The sequence below is a fragment of the Monodelphis domestica genome, chromosome 1 (genome assembly GCF_027887165.1).
Source record: "Monodelphis domestica isolate mMonDom1 chromosome 1, mMonDom1.pri, whole genome shotgun sequence".
Lineage (NCBI taxonomy): Eukaryota > Metazoa > Chordata > Mammalia > Didelphimorphia > Didelphidae > Monodelphis > Monodelphis domestica.
In genome coordinates, this window is record NC_077227.1 from 252,160,911 (window position 1) to 252,179,857 (window position 18,947).

At 38.1% G+C, this 18,947-nt stretch overlaps 1 protein-coding gene across 1 annotated transcript in view; it reads left to right on the top strand.

Annotated features, from left to right (window-relative positions):
* Positions 1-47: 47 nt before the first annotated feature.
* Positions 48-18,947, top strand: part of ALKBH1 (alkB homolog 1, histone H2A dioxygenase) — a 33,230-nt gene continuing 14,330 nt past the window's right edge. Inside the window, exons 1-3 of the mRNA XM_001373902.3 lie at positions 48-221; positions 5,611-5,719; positions 11,602-11,764. Of these exons, the coding sequence (XP_001373939.2) occupies positions 48-221; positions 5,611-5,719; positions 11,602-11,764 (446 nt within the window). The remainder of the gene's footprint in view (positions 222-5,610; positions 5,720-11,601; positions 11,765-18,947) is intronic.

Here is an 18,947-nt window from a genome sequence, read left to right on the forward strand (position 1 = left end):
GGAAGTAGGGCCAGCGATGTCCTTCCGGGCTAGGGACCCCTCGGAGAATGATGGGAACGATGGGGAAGATGGCGGCACTGGCCGCCGATCCAAGGGAGGATGCTTTTCGGAAACTCTTCCGTTTCTACCGGCAGTGCCGCCCTGGGACTGCCGATCTGCGAGGAGTGATCGACTTCACTCAGGCCCTCCCTGCACCCGGTTGCGGCTATGGTGCCCACAAGGTACGGTGTCAAGGGGAACGGGGCGCGCAGCCTTTCCTCCGGCCTCATCTTGCAGGCTTTTCCTCTCACTTTTGCTCCGGGCCCTTCCTCCCTTCTGCCTCCTCCACCTCCCTCAATTCGTCGCACCCACCCGGGTAAGGGACTGGTGCGAGCTCTCCTTCCATGGCGGGGATCTTCTCTCCATCTGCGGTGCTGATCGCCACTCATCCGTGCCTTCTCATCCCGGGCCCATCTTTTCTCCCAGGCCTGCAAAGCGCCGGGCACACAGTACGCGCTTCATAAATTCTGGTTCATCTGGCCTCGTAGGCGTCCAGTACTTCAAAAAGTATTTATACGAATTACTCGGTTACTTTCAGAGCGTGCGTTTTTTCATCAGTGTGAGGCCTACGTCTACACCTGGGGTTAATGAGTCGCTTTGTCCAGGAACGTTCACCACCTCTCTATCTTTTGTCTTCTCAGTGGGTTGGGAAGGGGATGGAGGGAGAGAATTTCTGACCGAAAATACAGTTTTAAAAAATAAAATAACTTTTTGAAACTTACCACTACCCATTGGCCAAATTGCTAGCAATGAGGCTCTTAGAGTTGAGCAAAGATGTCTTAGAAAGATTTAGGGCTGGAAGGGACTTCCAAAAGTCATCTGGTTTGACAACTTAAGAAAGTTGAAATCATTTGCCCAAACTTAGGTAATATGCGGAAGAACTGGGATTTGAACCCATATCTTTTTTTAAATTAATTAATTTAGAATATTTTTCCATGGCTATATGATTCCTGTTCTTTCCCTCCCTCCTCCCTGAGCTGACAAGCAATTCCACTGGGTTATACATGCATCATTGTTCAAAACCTATTTTCATATTATTCATATTTGCAGTAGAGTGATCATTTAAAGTCAGAATCCCCAGTCATATAGGCATCAAACCAAGTGATTAATCATATGTTTTACTTATGCATTTTTTGCTCCCACAGTTCTTTCTCTGGGTGTAGATAGTTTTTTTCTTATAAGTCCCTCAGGATTGCCCTGGATCATTGCATTACTACTAGTAAAGAAGTGCATTACATTTGACTGTGCCACAATTTATCAGTTTCTGTGTACAACTGAACCCATATCTTTTGACTAAATTACAGTGCTCTTCCCATTTTGTAAGGACTCCTCCCCTTAAATGAGACTGGATCTCCTTCTATTGCCTATACTGGAAGTGCAGGAGCTATTCTCATTGGGCTGAGTCTATTCCAGTTGGAGTGCTTCCTGTGTCTGCCACAGAATAGGTGCTTAATAGATGTTTATTGAATTTATCCCTGTTCTTTTTTCAGACCTGGACAGATTATCCCCTTTTCAGGAAACTTGGTTTGCCCATCCCTCAATCTCCTTCCCACTTCCATAGAACTTAATATGTTAATACTGATATCTGGCAGAACTCCCAACCTCAAGAAATCCACCAGCCTCAGCTGTAAATGGAATTATAAATTTGACCTAGTCTTCTGATTTGTCTTTCTTATGCCCCTTGAGGCATGGGCCACTGTCCCTACCTGTAAAGGTTTACTCATTGCACTGGGAATGAATCTTATTACATTTCCTTTCCCTGCTAATTGAGTGTAAAAACTATCAGAAAGGCTTTTTGTTGTCTCCTACTATAACTTCTAAGAAGTTCATAGTTTTCTACACAATCCTCCTTGTTCTTTGCATTGAAATGTGTATTTGTTGAAGATTATTAATCTCAATTAAAAAAGAAAATTTAAAAAAAATATTAAACTGCAGACAGTGTAGTGGAATCCAAAGTTTCCTACCACATACACTTCAAACATTCTATAGATATCTGAGGCATAGGCAATATAACATTTATAAACCAGGTCATTTTTTGACTCTTTAGAACTCAGCTATCCTGAAATTTCACCTATTTCAGATAAAGCCTAAAATTAGAAAATAAGTAGAAAACTTCTCAAAAGCCATAGTAGGTGTCACAAAAATTTATGCACCAAATCATTTACTCCAAGCCCATTTAGGTTTTTATGTGCAATCCCTTTTTGTTGTCATTTATATTGTCATCTCTTTGTTTAAAACCCTTACTTTCTGTCATAGCAACAACTTTAAGACCAAAGAGCAGGGTTTAGGCAGACAGGGTTAAGTGACTTGCCAAGGGTCACTTAGCTAGGAAGTGTCTAAAGTCAGATTTGAACCCAGGTCCTCCTGACCCCAGGTTGGGCATTTCCCTTACTCATTTTTTTATTTAAAATTTTTATTTCCAAACTCTTCCTACCTTCAGCCTCTTTCCCCAGCCATCAAGAAGGAATGAATTATGTATGTGAAGTCATGTAAAACATTTTCACATTAGCCATTAAAACATTTTTTTAAAGAAAAATTTTATATGCAATTCTTATCTATTATAAACAGACTGAAATAGTGGAAAGAATAATGGAAAGACTCAGATGATTTTGATCTGATGCCTAGCCCAATAGTTTCTAACTTGGGCAAATCACTTAACCAGTCTCAGGTCTCATTTTTCCTCATCTCTAAAATAGAGATAATTATCTACTTTGCTGATGTATTGTGTTTTGTAAACCATAAATTGCTCTTTCATAATCAGTTTTTATTATTATGTGTAGTAATAATAGTAGTCTAGTCATAGAGAATAAACCCTATAGTCAATTAAAAGCAATAAACCTGAATTAGGGAGAGGAACTATCATATTGACATGTATTGAAAGCAACAAGAAGTGACAGATGGAGAACAGCAGAGGAGGACATAGAAACTAAAAGCCAGAAAATATTTTAAAAGCTCAGTAATTAAGAACCATTTAGTATATTATCAAATAATCTATATACATTTCAGTTCGACCTGATTCTTCTACTGTCCACACAGTAATCTGTAACATTTTCCAAGAGTTTAGTCTCTTGATTTCTTTAGACTTGTGTTGCTTCTGGTATGGACTTCCACTTTATATACATGGAATAGACCAGCTGCTGTTACTGTCTTTGTTTCCTTCAGTGTCAGTTCTACTTCTTGCCACATTTTGAGAACTGATGTTAGCTTCAAAATGTGGTAGCTCTACTTTCATTGTTTTAGAAATCTTGACAGATCTTTCCCAATTTTCCTGTTTGTTGTTTTAGTTACATCCTTAAATGTTCTTGGCATGATATGGCTTGTTGGAGCTCTGGTCATGCTGACTGTAAGTTTGTTTTTCCCCTCACTACTCCTTTCTCCTTTATGAGGGGAAACTTCTCATAATGTTCTACCATATCCTCCTCCAGAAGATTTTTTAAAGCAGAATGGTCTGCACTATATTTGGCCCACAGTACATCTAACTATGGCCTAAATCAGATTAAAATATAATTGGGAGGTATTTGACAAACAAAAATACTATAAAGTGTAGATCATATTAATGTGTGGTTTTCTAAATCCGAATATAACCCCTGTTTTTCTACTTGAGTTTGACACCATTCTTCTAAATGACTATAAGAATGCTTTAAAAGTCAAGGATCTACATACAGTGTAGGTACTCTCTCCACTGATGAAAGTTATAATTCTTTCCCATTTTTCATATTCAGCGTTGCTTTGTCTGAATTTCATCATCCTTTGGCCAAATTGATAATGAGATTCTATGCTTAGCTATTCTAAACCTCAGGTGACTGGTATACACCAAACTTCAACTCAGCTCTTCTGACATGGTGCTTTATTGGTATGCTTCAAAAATATCTCTTGCAGTGAACCCCTTCTTTATTCACATAGCTACTACCTTAGTCCAGGTCCTTATCACCTTTCTTCTAGTCTAGTTCAGGGGTTTGCCTACTTGATCTCTCCACTTTACAGTTCATCTTTGTACACAGCTACCAAAATAATTTCTCTAAGTGCAAATCTGGTCTTATCATTCCCTTACTCAAGGAACTAGTGATTTTCTATTGCCTCTAGGATAAACTATAGACTCTTGATGGTATTCAAAGCTCTTAACAGTGTGGCCACATCTTCTTTCCAGTTTTATGACCTTATTCTTTCCTGAACTGATTTTCTCTCTGTTCTCCTGTCCCTCCATTTCCCATCTCTGTGCCTTTGTCCTGACTTCCCCCATGCCTGGAATGTGCTTCCTTATCTCAGCCACATACCTCAACCCACCCTTTTATTTCCTCAGAACACAGCTCAAGTGCTACCTTCTACCTGAAGCCTTTCCTGACCCCAGTTGCTAGCATCCTCCCTCCTTAATTGTTGTTTATTTTTACATATACTTATATATGTTCAGGTGATAATCAGTGATGAAATATAAGTCTCTTGTATTTGTATCCCCAGTGCCTCCTCACACAGTAGGTATTTTAAAATACTTGGGTCCCTGCTATAAATAAAATACATCATGTAGAGGATTTATGTGGCTTTTGAGGCTCAAAAAAGTCAGCTCAGACAGATTGGCCCATGGCTATACATCTGGTAACTATAGGAACTGGTGATGGATTTTGAGTGAGAACTCCCCAAGTATTCTTTCCAACCACCTTGCCTCTGTGATATGTTTTCATTCTTATTTCAATCTCTTTGGAAAGAATTTGATTTATTCACTTTACTTTAGATCCAGTTTTATCCAACATAGCTATTTCAGTATTCAAGAATCTTAGATTTCCTTATTTATTTAATGAACTATCAAAGGGAGACAATTTGAATTATATAACTTTGGAAAACTTATGTAAAAATTTTTTATTACACGAAATCGGTTAAAAAAAATTTTTTTAAAGGAACAACAAAAAAAACCTTCAACCCCAAATAAATAAATGTAAGGTTTTTGCAGGGGTGGAGTATAGGATAGATTGTCCATCTGGAAAAGAGGGGAGGAGAGGGAGAGGGGGAGAGAGAGAGAGAGAGAGAGAGAGAGAGAGAGAGAGAGAGAGAGAGAGAGAGAGAGAGAGAGAGAGAGAGAGAGAGAGAGAGGGAGAGGGAGAGGGAGAGGGAGAGGGAGAAGGAGAAGGAGAAGGAGAAGGAGAAGGAGAAGGAGAAGGAGAAGGAGAAGGAGAAGGAGAAGGAGAAGGAGAAGGAGAAGGAGAAGGAGAAGGAGAAGGAGAAGGAGAAGGAGAAGGAGAAGGAGAAGGAGAAGGAGAGAGAGAGAGGAGAAGGAGAAGGAAAAAGGAGAGAGAAAAGAAGAAAAAAGAAGAAAAAGACTGGTGGGTCTAGGCAAGCCAGTCAGCTGCTCTAGTTCTGAAATTCAGGAGAGTTGCAGCTCACCGGCTCATAGCATTTCAGCTCGATTATCTCGGTGCTGGCCAGGGGTGAGCAGTTAAGTGGAAAGCACTTGCCAGTAGAACTCAACCTCAGGCAAAGTGATAAGGCATCTTTGTCCCAGATCTTTGAGGTAGATGTGATTTTCCAGAATGTCATTTTCACCATTTTTTGGCAATTTGACTTCTCTTGCCTTCTTGCCAGGTATTCAGATCTCCACTAAGTGTATCCTCGGTCAGTGAGCAAGATGCGTGTAGAGCAGGCCTTCAACCAGTCAGCAAGTGGAAAGCCTATGGCTTAGAAGGCTATCCAGGTAAGCTTATTCTACTCTGGATGAGGTGAAGTCAATGACAAATTATTTAATGAAAGAGGTAGATAGATAGGTAGACACTTCCTCATGATAACACTCAGCCTAAAATTCTGCCTTTGATTTCTTTGAAGGATAATGGGCCCATGATTTCATTAATACAGAGATCTCCCAGAGGGACTCCCATCCCAATGTAACACCTCAGAAAAGAAAAAAACTATCTTAAAGATTTATCTAGATCACTGAGAGATGAAGTAATTTGCCCAACAAATGGCCAGTATGTGCCAGAGACTAATATAGGCCTTCCTGACTGTAAGGCCAGCACTATCCATCGAGCAACACTGTCTCTCTTGACTTATTAGTTAGTACTTAGAGGGGCAGCTAAGTTGCTCAGTAGTTAGAGAGTCAGGCCTGGAGACAGCAAGTACTGAGTTCAAATGTGACCTCAGATAGTTTATAGCTATGTGACTTGGCATGTCATTTAACCCCAACTGCCTAGCCCTTATCACTCTTTTGCTTTGGATTTGATAGTAGCAATTCTGAGGTAGAAGGTAAGGGTTAAAAAAAAATACTTGTTGGTTGATCAAAGTATAGATTAGAAGTCAGCAGACCCTGGCTCACATGCCAAAGAATATTTGCCAGAAGAAAGGCAACTATCTACAGTATGTGCCTTTATATTAGACACCTTGTCATCATTTCAAATTTCTGGGTCTTCTCCCTTATTTACCTCCATCTCTCTGATAGTAAAGACATTATAGAAGATGCAATGCTATTCCTTATTACTACCATACATTCTGCATACTTCCTACCCTCCTTTTTTCCATACCCCTTCAGAGTGGAATGACAACTAAAAAAGTTGTTGACATATTGGATATAAAAATTTGAGCATAGAATTACAACCTCTGGAACCAGCAGTTGTCATGGGCTGTATAGATTCTAGAATTCTGAATTCTAATCTTGCCTGTAGAACTAAGTTGCTTTATTTCTTTTTTTTTAACCCTTGCCTTCCATTTTGGAATCAATGCTGTGTATTGGTTCCAAGGCAAAAGAGTGGTAAGGACTAGGCAATGGGGGTCAAGTGACTTGCCCAGGGTCACACAGCTGGGAAGTGTCTGAGGCCAGATTTGAACCTAGAGACAGGAGGTCCTATACATACATTAATGATCATAACATATTTGAGGAAAACTGGCTGTCCTATTTCTAAAAGAAATAGAATTAACTTAGGTATAATAAAATTGAATATACATTGTCCAAAAGAAGAAAGTAGATTTATTTTTAAAAGCTAGTTATTCTTCTATATCTTTTAAAATGCAAGGACATGGCATAAGTCTAGGGTGTTTTTATTGTTGTTTTGGGCAGTTTGGGATGGGATTTTCTTGGTTTGTTTTATATAACAACATAGACCTCCTTAATGAGATCCTTGATTATTCAAGAGATTGATCCACATTTCTGAATTGATAAATGATCAAAGTAGTTGAAAAGGCAGTTTTCTAAGAAAGAAATCCAAGCTACTAAAAATGTGGAAAAAAATGCTACAAATTATATATAGTTAGAGAAATGCAAACTAAAGTAGCTCTTAAATTACACTCTTTTTTTTTTAAACCCTTACCTTCCATCTTAGAATCACTATTGTATATTGATTCTAGGGCAGAAGAGCAGATAGGGCCAAGGAATGGGGCTTAAGTGACTTGTCCCAGGTCACACAGCTAGGAAGTGTCTGAGGCCAGATTTGAACCTAGGACCTCCCATCTCTAGGTGTGGCTCTCAGTCCACTAAGCCACTCTGCTGTCTCCATGAGGTTTCACTCTTGCACCTTTCAGATTGACAGCTAATAAAAATGAAAAAATGACAGGTAATGGAGGGGCTGCATTGGAAAAAACAATGCACTTTTTGTGATAGAGCTATGAATTGGTGTAGCAATTCTGGAATGCAGTTTGGAACTTTGTCTTGAAAATTATTAAATTGCTTATACCTTGTGACCAAGAAGTACTACTAACTATGCCTCTAGATTAAAGAGATTAAAGAAAGAGTAAAAGATTACACATGTACAAAAATACCCATAACTTTTCTTTTTATAGAGGTAAAGAATTGGAAACCAAAGGGGTGCCCAACAATGGCAATATGACTTAACTAATTATAGCATATGAATGTAATGGGATACTATTGTGTTATAAACCATGAGAAAAGGTACAGTTTTGGTGAAACCTGGGAAGACTGTGTGAACTGATACAGAGTGAAGTGAGCAGAACCAGAAGAACAATTGTTTACTCATTCAGTTTTGAAAGATTTAAGAGCTTTGATTAATGCAGTGACCTTGGTACATTCCAGAGTACCAATGATAAAGTGTGATGCTCACCTCCTGCCAAAGAGGCAATGGACTCAGGGTGGCACAGTGAGATGTATTTTTTGGATGTGGCCAAGGCAGAAATTTGTTTTTCTTGACTAAACACATTTGCTACAGGAATTTTGTTTTCCTTTTTGTAACTGAAAAAGAAGAGCCAAGGAAGATTGAAGGGAGAAAAAATACATTAAAATTAAAACAAAAGAGATTGGCCTAATAAGCAATATGGAAAAACTAAATGGGTGAAAAGTTTCTATTACTTATATTATAAAATGCAGTCAAATAGTCATTGTTAGGTTAATCTATCATAAATTGTTTTGGGGATAGGCATTGAACATGGAAAATTAATTAGTTTCAGAATTATTTTAGGAAGGGTGGTAGAGAAGGGAACAAGCATTTATTAAATTTCTACTGTGTACCATATACTCTGCTAAGATTCCTTCATATGGGGAAGGGAATAGGTTGGATTACATTTGGGACACTTCCTAGCTGTGAGACCTTGGTTGTCATAAACTCCCATTGCCTAAATCTTACCACTGTGCTGCATTGGAACCAATACTTACATTGGTTCTAAGACAGAAGAAAAGGGGTTGTTTGTTTTTTTGTTGTTGTTGTTTTAAGATCTTGTGTAAAGTATGCAGTGCAAAGAGATGGAGGAAATATCTAAATGGCATCTCTTATAGATGTATTATAATTTTTTTCTATTTTTGATGCTAAGAATACTTTTGTATCTGAAGAAAAAATTATTGAGCTGACTTCTGTACATTGTATAAATACAGCATTTCAGAATTGCCCTGTAATTTTTTATTCATACTCTTTATTTTAGAACTCTTGATTCTCTGCTTTTCTTTTTTTGCAGATTCTAACACTCTTGCTCAGTACTAACAACTGCATTTTTATTTGCTACACCAGGTTGACTTTTATACTCTTTGTTTTTCCTAGCATTCCATAAAGGTTTGAAATTGTCTTCATAAAATTGCTTTTGTCTTCCTTCTTATAGCCAGTCCTTTTATGCTTACCAGATAGTTGCTTATAGTTTATATAAGTGGCTGTTATATATGCATTGTACATGTTCCTTCCTTCAGCCTGCTTATTTTATTCTTTATTTCTTTTATCAATAGATCATTAAACAGTGTGCTGCCTAAATAGAATTCTGGACTCCTTTTCATTTCTATATTATTGGTGAAAATCTTGGGTTACATGTGCTTTTCCTTGATACCAATATCCAACTTTGTTGGACATTTGGCTTATAGTCAAAGCACTGTGCTGATTTCAGAGTAATCCATAATCTCTTTTATGTCATTTCTTGCAGATACTTTAAGATTAGTCATAAATAAGCTCCTGGATGAGTATCATGAAAACTGTTGCTGTTAAAAGATATTTTAGGAGGTTTAGAAGCATAATGTTAAACCAATCTTCTAGGAATTTCAAGAGATATTATAGATCAGAGCCTGGTATCGAATAGGAAGTTGAGCTAAATGTCCTCTCTAAAGGAATGGTATTTGTATCCTTTTGGAGGGATATTAGATTCTGTTTTCAACAAATTAAGCCGACATTTATTATATCAACTTTTTGCAAGGCATCATGCAAGGAACAGAAACAAAATACAAAATAACCATTGGCTCAAAGAACTCTTTGCGGTGAAGGGAGAAGGAGAGGGGTTACAACCTAGGTATTAAATAATTTCAGGAGGGACAAATAACTATAAATGGAGGGATAGGGGAAAATATTTACTAAGAAGAGAGCACTTGAGCTGGTTCTTGAAGGAAGGCAAAGGATTCCTAGAGTCAGTGAGGACACACTGTAGACACCACAAAAGCCTGTATAAATGCACATAAGCAAGAAATGTCAAGTCAGGTTCAGGAAATAGCTAGTTGCCCATTTTGGAACATGGAGTACACATGGAAGAAGTCTGGAGAAATAGGATAGAACCATATTATGGAGAGCCTTAAATGCAAAGTCGAAGAATTTATATTTCATCCCAAGGGCATTAGGGACCCCACACATGAATAAGCAAGATAGTAATTTAGGAAGATTATTTTGGCAACTATGTGGAAAATGGAATAGAGATAAGAGAAATTAGAAGTAGGTGGGCCACTAAGAAGGCTATTAAATTAGTTTAAGTGAAAAGAGATAAAAAATTTGTACTTGTGAGGTGCCTGTATAAGTGAAGAGTAAGAAGTTAAGTGTGAAAGTTATTATAGAGTTAAAATTGACAAGAATTGACAGCTGGCTGGATATATGGCCTGAGGGAGGAGGAAAAGTCAAGGATATCTTCCTAAGTACAAACCTGGAGGGCAGCTAGGTGGCTTAGTGGATCAAGAATCAGGTCCAGAGACAGGAGGTCCTGGGTTCAGATATGGCCTTAGACACTTCCTATCTCTGTGACCCTGGGCAAGTCTGTTAACTCAGAGTCTTTACTGTTTTTCTGCCTTGGAACCAATACACAGTATTGATTCTAAGACAGAAGGTAAGGGGTATATGTGTGTGTGTGTGTGTGTGTGTGTGTGTGTGTGTGTGTGTGTGTGTGTGTGTGTGTGTGTGTGTTAGACCAATTTTTTAGGCCTGCTTGTTCACTGGTAACTGAATTGTTAAAACAAAGTCCCATCAGTTCCATATGAGCAGCTTAACATCTTAGTCAACTTGTCCAGGCAGCCAAAGTAAGAGTCTCTGTCTTTTATAGGATCATGGGTTCATAGATCTAAGGTCAGAAGGAACCTAAAAAATCATTCAGACCATACTTCTTCATTTAGGATGGAGAAAACTAATACTTAGAATAGCAAAAGTAGTTTGTGCAAAATCATATAGGTGGCAGAACTGGAATTTGAATCCAGGTCCTTTGACCCAAAATTCAACACTTTTTTCAATGCCTTGATAATAGAAAATTTTATATTATTCTCCTTACTTCTGCTTTACCTGAGATTCTTAACCTGGGTTCTGCAAATTTGTGTGTTTTTTTTTTTAGTTTTTTGATAACCAAACTTCAATATAATTGGTTTCTGTCATAATCCTTTGTATTTTATGCATTTAAAAACATTATTCTGAGAAGCCATCCACTGATTTCACCTATAGCCACAGAAGCCCATAACACAAAAGAAGGTTAAGAATCCTTGTGCTATATCAACATTCTGTGCCTAGGAGAAATGAGAAATTAAGAGATGCATATGCCTAAAAATATACAAAATTGTCCATCTGAAAGAAGACTATTAATACTTTCTTTGAAAGTATCATGGACTTTCATGGACAAATGCATGGACAAAATGAAATAAAAATGAATATATCACTAATATGATATTTTCATCACTATATCACTAATGTGATATTCAGTGTCCTGAAACACTTACTGCCCTTGAGAATAACCTAAAAAAATGAGAGCTTAAGAAATTCATTGTCATCAGAGCTTAGTTTTCCACTCATACAACATGTGACAGATCAACTTCTTATAAAGAGCTGTAACAAGGTTGTTTATGGAGGCTGTCAAGAAAAGAAAGAAACTGCCAAGACAAGCAAACAGCTAACAATGGGATTTTCTCTTCTATTTGTACAGGATTTATTTTTATCCCAAACCCTTTCCTCCCTGGTTATCAGCGTCACTGGGTGAAACAGTGCCTTAAGCTTTACTCCAGGAAACCCAATGTCTGTAACCTGGACAAGCATATGGTTCCAGAAGAGACCCGGGATCTATGGGGTCAGAGCCAAGAGCTCCTGAGGTGAGGCTAATATTGACACACTAACTTGTAAGTACTCTCAGTTTCAGGCCTATGGGACTGCCTTCTTTGTTCCACATATAACACTGTAGCAAAGGGGATTGATCTATTTAATTTTGAATACTTCCTGATTGTAAGCAATTACTCCAATATTGTTTTATTACTTCAAAATGCAGTTGGACAGGAGCCTTTGTTTCAGATATCATTTTGGGGGGAGGATCAACAGCAATATAAGAACAGCTTTTTGCCTAATGTAACTCTTGCAACTGGGCAGTAGCTACTCACCCTTTTGGGAGACTGAGACAGCAAGCTAACTTTGTAACATTGTGTCAGATAAGGATGCCTCTTTGCTCTCTTGCTTAGGCAGCTTTTGGCCATCATTGAGTCCTCCACTGGGTCTTGAATAGAAATAATTAAGGCAGTTTCCTAACTATGTGGCATGCTAATTGTAATAGAAGCAAAGAGAAGTTATTTTTTATAATGAATGAGAAGCCTTTAAAAAGAGTGAAGGACAGCTAGCTGGCTCAGTGGATAGAGAACCAGTTCTGGAGACAGAGAGTCCTGGGTTCAAATGTGGCCTCATCCCAGCAATGTGATTATGGGCAAGGGACTTGCCTAGCCCTTACTGTTCATCTGCCTTGGAACTGATACTTAGTATCAATTCTAAGAGAGCCAGGCCTGGAGTTGGGAGCATCTAGGTTTAAATCTGACCTCAGCCATTTCCTAGCTGTGTGATCCTCCATAAGTCACTCAGCCCCACCATTGCCCAGTCCTTACCCTTCTGCTCTAGAGCTCTTACTAAGACAGAAAGTAAGGGTTATTTAAAAAAAAAAGAGAGAGAGAAAGAGCACAAGAGCAGAACTAGATTTGTTATGATTCATCATACATACCTTTCTTCATTCTCTCTTTTTTAAAAAATTTAATTTATTTAGTCAATTTAGAACATTATTCCTTGGTTACAATACTTATTTTATTTCCCTCCCTCCTCTCCTCCCACCCTTCCCGCAGCCAACGCACAATTTCATTGGGTATTACTTGTGTTCTTGATCAGAATCTATTTCTATGTTGTTGATGTTTGCACTAGGATGTTCATTTAGAGTCTACATCTGCAACCATAACCCTTCGATCCATGAATTCAAGCAGTTGTTTTCCTTTGGTGTTTTTACTCCCACAATTTTTCCTCTGAATGTGGATAGTGTTTCTTCATTCTCTTGATCGACTTTACCTCTCATATCTGGACTCTTGCAACAGCTACAGAACTGGATTCTACTCTCTATTCTTCAATCCATCTTGACCATGACTGCTATAATTTTCCTGAAGCCTATCTAACTGTGTCATTCCCTTGCTTCTATGTCTGTTTTGTCTCTCCATCAAAATCCAGACTCTTCTGCATGACACTTAAAGTTGTTCCCATCTGATTCTAGCCTACCTTTCCAAACTTCTTTTTCATTACTTCCTTTCATGTGCTTTTCATTCTTTTCAAATTGGCCTGCTTCCCCCACCCTTCCAGTTGAGCCTTTCATCTTCCAGCTCCACATCTTTACAATGACTTTCTCCATGTCTGGAATGCAATGCCTTCTGTCTTGCTGCCCTTTAGAATCCTTAGTTTCCTTCAAAAGTCAGCTAATGTGCCACCTCCTATAGGAAGCCTTTCTTGATCACCCTACCTAGGCAGTACTCTGTTTCTCTCTTTCTCTCATTGTGTATCTCTCTTTCTGTCTCTGTCTTTGATTTTTCATGTACAGGGGCAGCTGGATGGCTCAGTGAATATAGTGCTAGCCCTGGAGTGAGGAGGACCTGGATTCAAGTCACTTAACACCTGCCACGTACCCCAGACTCACATTTGCCTAAAAATTAAAAAAACTGAAAAAAGATTTATCATTTATATACTTATGTATTTACTACTATATTCCCCTCCTCTCAGTAGAATATAAGAACTATTATTCTTTTTGTCTAATCTCTAGCCCCTAACACAATGTTTTATATGTAGTAGGCACATCATCAGTGCCTGTTTGTTTGGATTAGAATGCTAGTTTCTTGGTTTTCTTATTGTCTTCATTATACATTTAAAACCTTTTGTTGATATAAATGTTTAGAGAAATAAAATTTCCCTCCAAGAACTGAATTACTTTAATTTTTAAAATATACTCTTCATCCTTTTCATTTTACATCACAGTCATTTCCAGAGCCTCTTTCCCCTCTATTCCAGACAGTGCTACTGTTTATGGGGCCATTTTTCATCCTGTGCTTATCTACCTCTCCTTACTCAGATTACTAGAGCTGAGCAAACCCATGAGCTTCTACCTACTCAAGGGCAGGAGAGTCCCTTGAAACTGCTTCACAGGGAGAAGAGTGAGACAGACTCTGAAAGGCCATAGTTAACTTCAGAGTGACAGGTGGAGACTGGGAATGGGGATCTGCCACATTTGCTGATAGCCCCAATAGCCTTCTGTGGCTGCAAGAAGCCAGTAGTTGAACCAGATGCTATTAATTTTTTTCTATCAGGGTTACTATGCCAGCATTTCTATCTTTTGTTTTATTTACCTTCCTTGGTGAATTTTTTGTTGTTTTGAGATAGAAAGTAGAGTTTAGAAGAAGCTGTTCACTGAGCCATTGTGACCGAAAACAGAACTTAGATTATAAAGAATGAAAATAAAATCCCTGAACTTTAGTGAAAGACTGAATTTCTTACAGAAAGAAATAGGCTGTGTTTTGTTCTTCTTGCTTTCTCAGTAGGTGGTGGGAGAGGGGAAGGTGGGAGGGAAAGAATTTGGAACCAAAAATAAAATGAAATTGAGTTTTGTTTTTTTTAAAGGATAGAAAAAAAACAAGAGTCAGAAACCATAGCTATATATGGTGAATGTGATGTGCTGTCAAAAACATCATAGGAGGGAAGAAATACAGATTCTGTCAGTGTTTGTTCTGCACCTGTTTTGAGAGTAAAGAGCTCATTTTATCAGTCATGTTCACCCAAAACTGGCAAAATTGGGAATTATTATAATGTATGTTAAATCACTTAACTTGTGTGAGTGCTTAGAGCTCTTTTTTTCTGGAGGAAAGGGGAATTTCTACTCTTGAGGTAAGCAGGGTGCTGAGTTTGATACTCAGTTGACAGACTATAGATGATAAAGAATCCAGTTATGGAAGACAAGATTCAAAGTTCTTTTATGACTGAAGTGGGAGAGAAAGACCCCTAAAACAAATGGTTTTCTTCCTTTTCCTTGTCCAAAATGAATAAGAGGATTTGTTTGTCCTTTTAGACAAAATGGGGGGAAAGGCATGGTAATGGCTGCCAAGCACTCTTCTGAAGGACTTAGCTATGTTAGGAAGTGATCAGTGGGCTCTGTGGGCACATTTGCCAAGGAGGGGAAGCTGTCTGCCTATACATCCATCATCCTCAAAGTGAATGAATGCCTAGAGGAAGAAGTCAAGAGTTGGGCATAAAATAGACAGTTTTCTGAATGACCTTAGTACCATACTTAGGGTTCTTATTGATGTAAAAATATGGTCGTTTGAATGGTTGGGCAGAGATTTAGAGCTGTTAGGTGCTAGTATACTTCAGTGCATTTCTAATCCATTCCAACAAGAATATGCAAGACATTGTGCTGGGCATTGGGGATACAAATAGAAAATAGTTAACAGTTGGACCTTATAGTTTGTTGAGTGGACGCAACATAGAGTTAGATAACTATATACATAATTGTCTGAGGAGGGATAGAACTTTTCATAGCTGGGAGTGAGAGGTGGGGGCTGTTGGGAGAGGTAGGAGGAGACATAGAAAAGCCTTGAAGGAAAATACATAGTATTGATTCTAAGACAGAAAGTAAAGGTTAAAACCAAATTTTTTTTAAAGATCCTTAGGACCCTGGTACCTTCCTTAGTATACTCTCCGGAAGAATATGGAATATTAGCTAGGCAGCAATACCTTCTAGAGCTCCCCAGGAATTAATGTTTCCTTTTACATTTACAACAGAAGGAACAGTGATTAAAACAGTTGCTATTTTAATGCCAGAGAATGTGGAGACAAATTAAAAAATGGAACTCAGGAGATGGCCTGAAGGAAGAAGCAAACTCTTGGGCCATCATGTGTCTGAAAAAATTGACAAAAAAACTACCCATTTCTCCATAGAGAGTGTGAATCTTTAAATTTCTCAGACTAGTGAATGTTAAAAAATTCCCCATTGGGGAATTCTCCATTGGACAATTTCCTATTGGGACTATTCCCCATTTGGACTGTGAGAACTCTTACTTAGATCAAAAATGTGAAGACCTCTACTCCACCAGTACTTAAGCCTGCTTTAGGGGGGAAAACTCCTTGCTGAACAATGAAAAGTACTTAAACCCATACTTAAGCCATGCCTATTTTTAGAATTAATACAAAGGGGTGCTAAGTACCTATAAAAGTCAGGCAACTTGTGAACTTACAAGGAGCAAAGAGGAAAAAACTTACTCAGAGATTCTAGCCTTCTCAGGTGTGGATTACTAAAAGGATTAGTCTACTCAGGTGTGAATTCAGAATGGGCTGTCCTTTGGAAAATGCCTACTGTGATTGGTAGATGGAAGAACTTAGGGGAGGTGACATAGGAGAAAACCCCCTATATAAGAAAAGGACAGGGAGAGTCTCTTGAAATACAGGCTCTAAGGAGGCTGTTAGAAGGAGAGTGCTCTAAGGAGGAGGCTCTGAAGAAACAGTCTCTATGGAGTCTCTAGGGAGGAGTCTCTTGAAACACAGTCAGAAGAATCTCTGGAGAAGGATGGCTGGCTGAACTGGTGTCTATATTCTTGCTTAGACAGATCTTGTGGTGAGTGATAAAAGACTGACTGATCTCTCTCTCTTAAGGCTCAGGTCTAGGCCATGTTGGCTTAAGGCCCTTCATACTTATTCCTTTCTTATTCTTTCTCTCTTTAATTCCTCATTGCATTAAATTAAATTAAATTCTCTATAAAACCCAGTTGACTTGGGTATATTCATAATTGGGAATATTTCCTTGGCGACCACCTTATATTCGATTTAAAACAAGACACTGTGGTGAAAACATATTTCCTGCGGTCACAATTTAATCACCCACTCTTATATCTACTATAATTTATATCTTCCACTATTTTAATCACTACAGTTTATGACAACCATTTTAAATCTTACAAGAGGCAAAAATTTTCTCCCACAGTGAAATTTTCCATTAAATCTCTTCCAGATGTTTATTATGATAACTTTTTTCATCTTGATTGTATTTATTGTTTTTGAAAGCAAAGGGCTTTCCATTACATATCTCTGATGTGCCTGATATCCAAGATATATAGAGAATTAAGCAAAAATACAAGACCAATAGCCAGGCCACAATGAATGTGAACAAAAGATAAAAATAAGTGATTCTCAAAGGAAGTACTAGAAACCATTAACATCATGTGAACATTGTTCCGAATCAGAGAGATGTAGACCAAAACAGTGCTGAGGTTTCACCTTACCCAGAAAATCCAAAGATAAATGATGGAAAGAAGTGTAATGCCAAAAAATCTACTCAATTTGCAATAAAACAACTGAGCCAATAACTATTTATTAGAAGGACCTGGCCCCCTCCAACAAATAGGATCTCAGATTTTGCTCATAATCTGAAAACCTTACTTTATCCAGAGCACAGCTTTTATACCCTTCAGGGCCCAACCTAGTCTTTATGTGGTTGGATGGCACATATCCAGGCAGTATTTGTACAAAGTGTGTGATTTCATTGGTGGATTCCAAACTCTTAGTAAGCCTCTAAGTCATTTTGACACAAAAGAACATGGCAACCAGCACTGCTGTTGCTAAGTCTTGGGTTCAACTCGTTTCCCAGACCTGCCTAGAGTGGGTCATGAGAAGTAAGTGACACAGGGTAGAGGGACTCTTGAGAGCTTTTCACTGAAGCTTGTGACATCTCTATCATGAAGTACTTAAATGTTCAGGCCTAGAATAGAGGCTTCTTTCTATAATCTTACAAGTCATGCTGGAAAGTTAAAGTTTAACATAAGAGAAAAGAATATTCAACTATAAACCTAATCTACAACTCCTAATTATATTTTGTATTAAAATGTGTTAATTATCCTTAACTGACAAAATGTATGTCAATAACCCCCAACCCCTGTGTTTGTTAATACAAAAGAGATATCAAGAAATAATCACTGTCCCAGTGGAATCACTTTAAACTAGATAATATTGATTGGCTATTAACAGAAGGATAAAATCATGGATTTAAGATGAGCAGGAATCTGCTCAAATAGGATAGGGATCAAGTTTTTTCTCATAGAAGCAATTTTAGTAGGGCTTTGAGAAGACTGGCAAATTGGTACACACTTGCTGAAGTTTTGAATTGGTACAACTGTTCTGGAGAGCCATCTAGAATATACTTTTAAAAAGTATTTTAGGGGGCAGCTGGGTGGCTCAGTGGATTGAGGGCCAGGCCTAGAGACAGGAGGTCCTGGGTTCAAATGTGGCCTTAGACACTTCCTAGCTGTGTGACCCTGGGCAAGTCACTTGACCCCCATTGCCTAGCCTTTACCACTCTTCTGCCTTAGAACCAATGCGTAGTATTGATTGTAAGATGGAAGGTAAGGATTTTTTTTAAGTATCTTAAATGCTCTCACTCAAGGAATTCAAAGATAGAAAGAAGGGTTCCACATATACCAAAATATTCATAGCATCACTAATTGTGGCAGAAAAGAATTAGAAACAAAGTAGGAATCAAATGGAGGAATGCCTAAACACTGAATGGAATAAGAAACAATGAATATTAAGAACGCAGAAGAAATATGGGAAAATTTAAGGAACCGATGCAAAGTGAAATAAAGATAAGCAGGAAAATAATACATCTACAAGTACATCAGTGTAAGTAGAATGAACAATAAAATAAACAGAAAAATAATAAATAAATTAAGCAATAAAAGAACAGTAAATAAAACTAAATATGGTAAATTATAATGACCAATTTTGGCCCTGTAGAAAAGTTAAGAAAGTTGCATTGCAGCAAATGGGGAATTAAGTACAGAATCTTAAATACATTTGCAGATAACACTCAATGTGATGATTTTGATGAACAGCCTTCCCCCCTTTACCACCCTTCTCCCCACCCTCATTTTTGTTACAAGGGACTGCTCAAAATTGATAAGGAAATGGGAGGCTCTTTTCTCGCCACAAAAGGCATCAATAAAAATA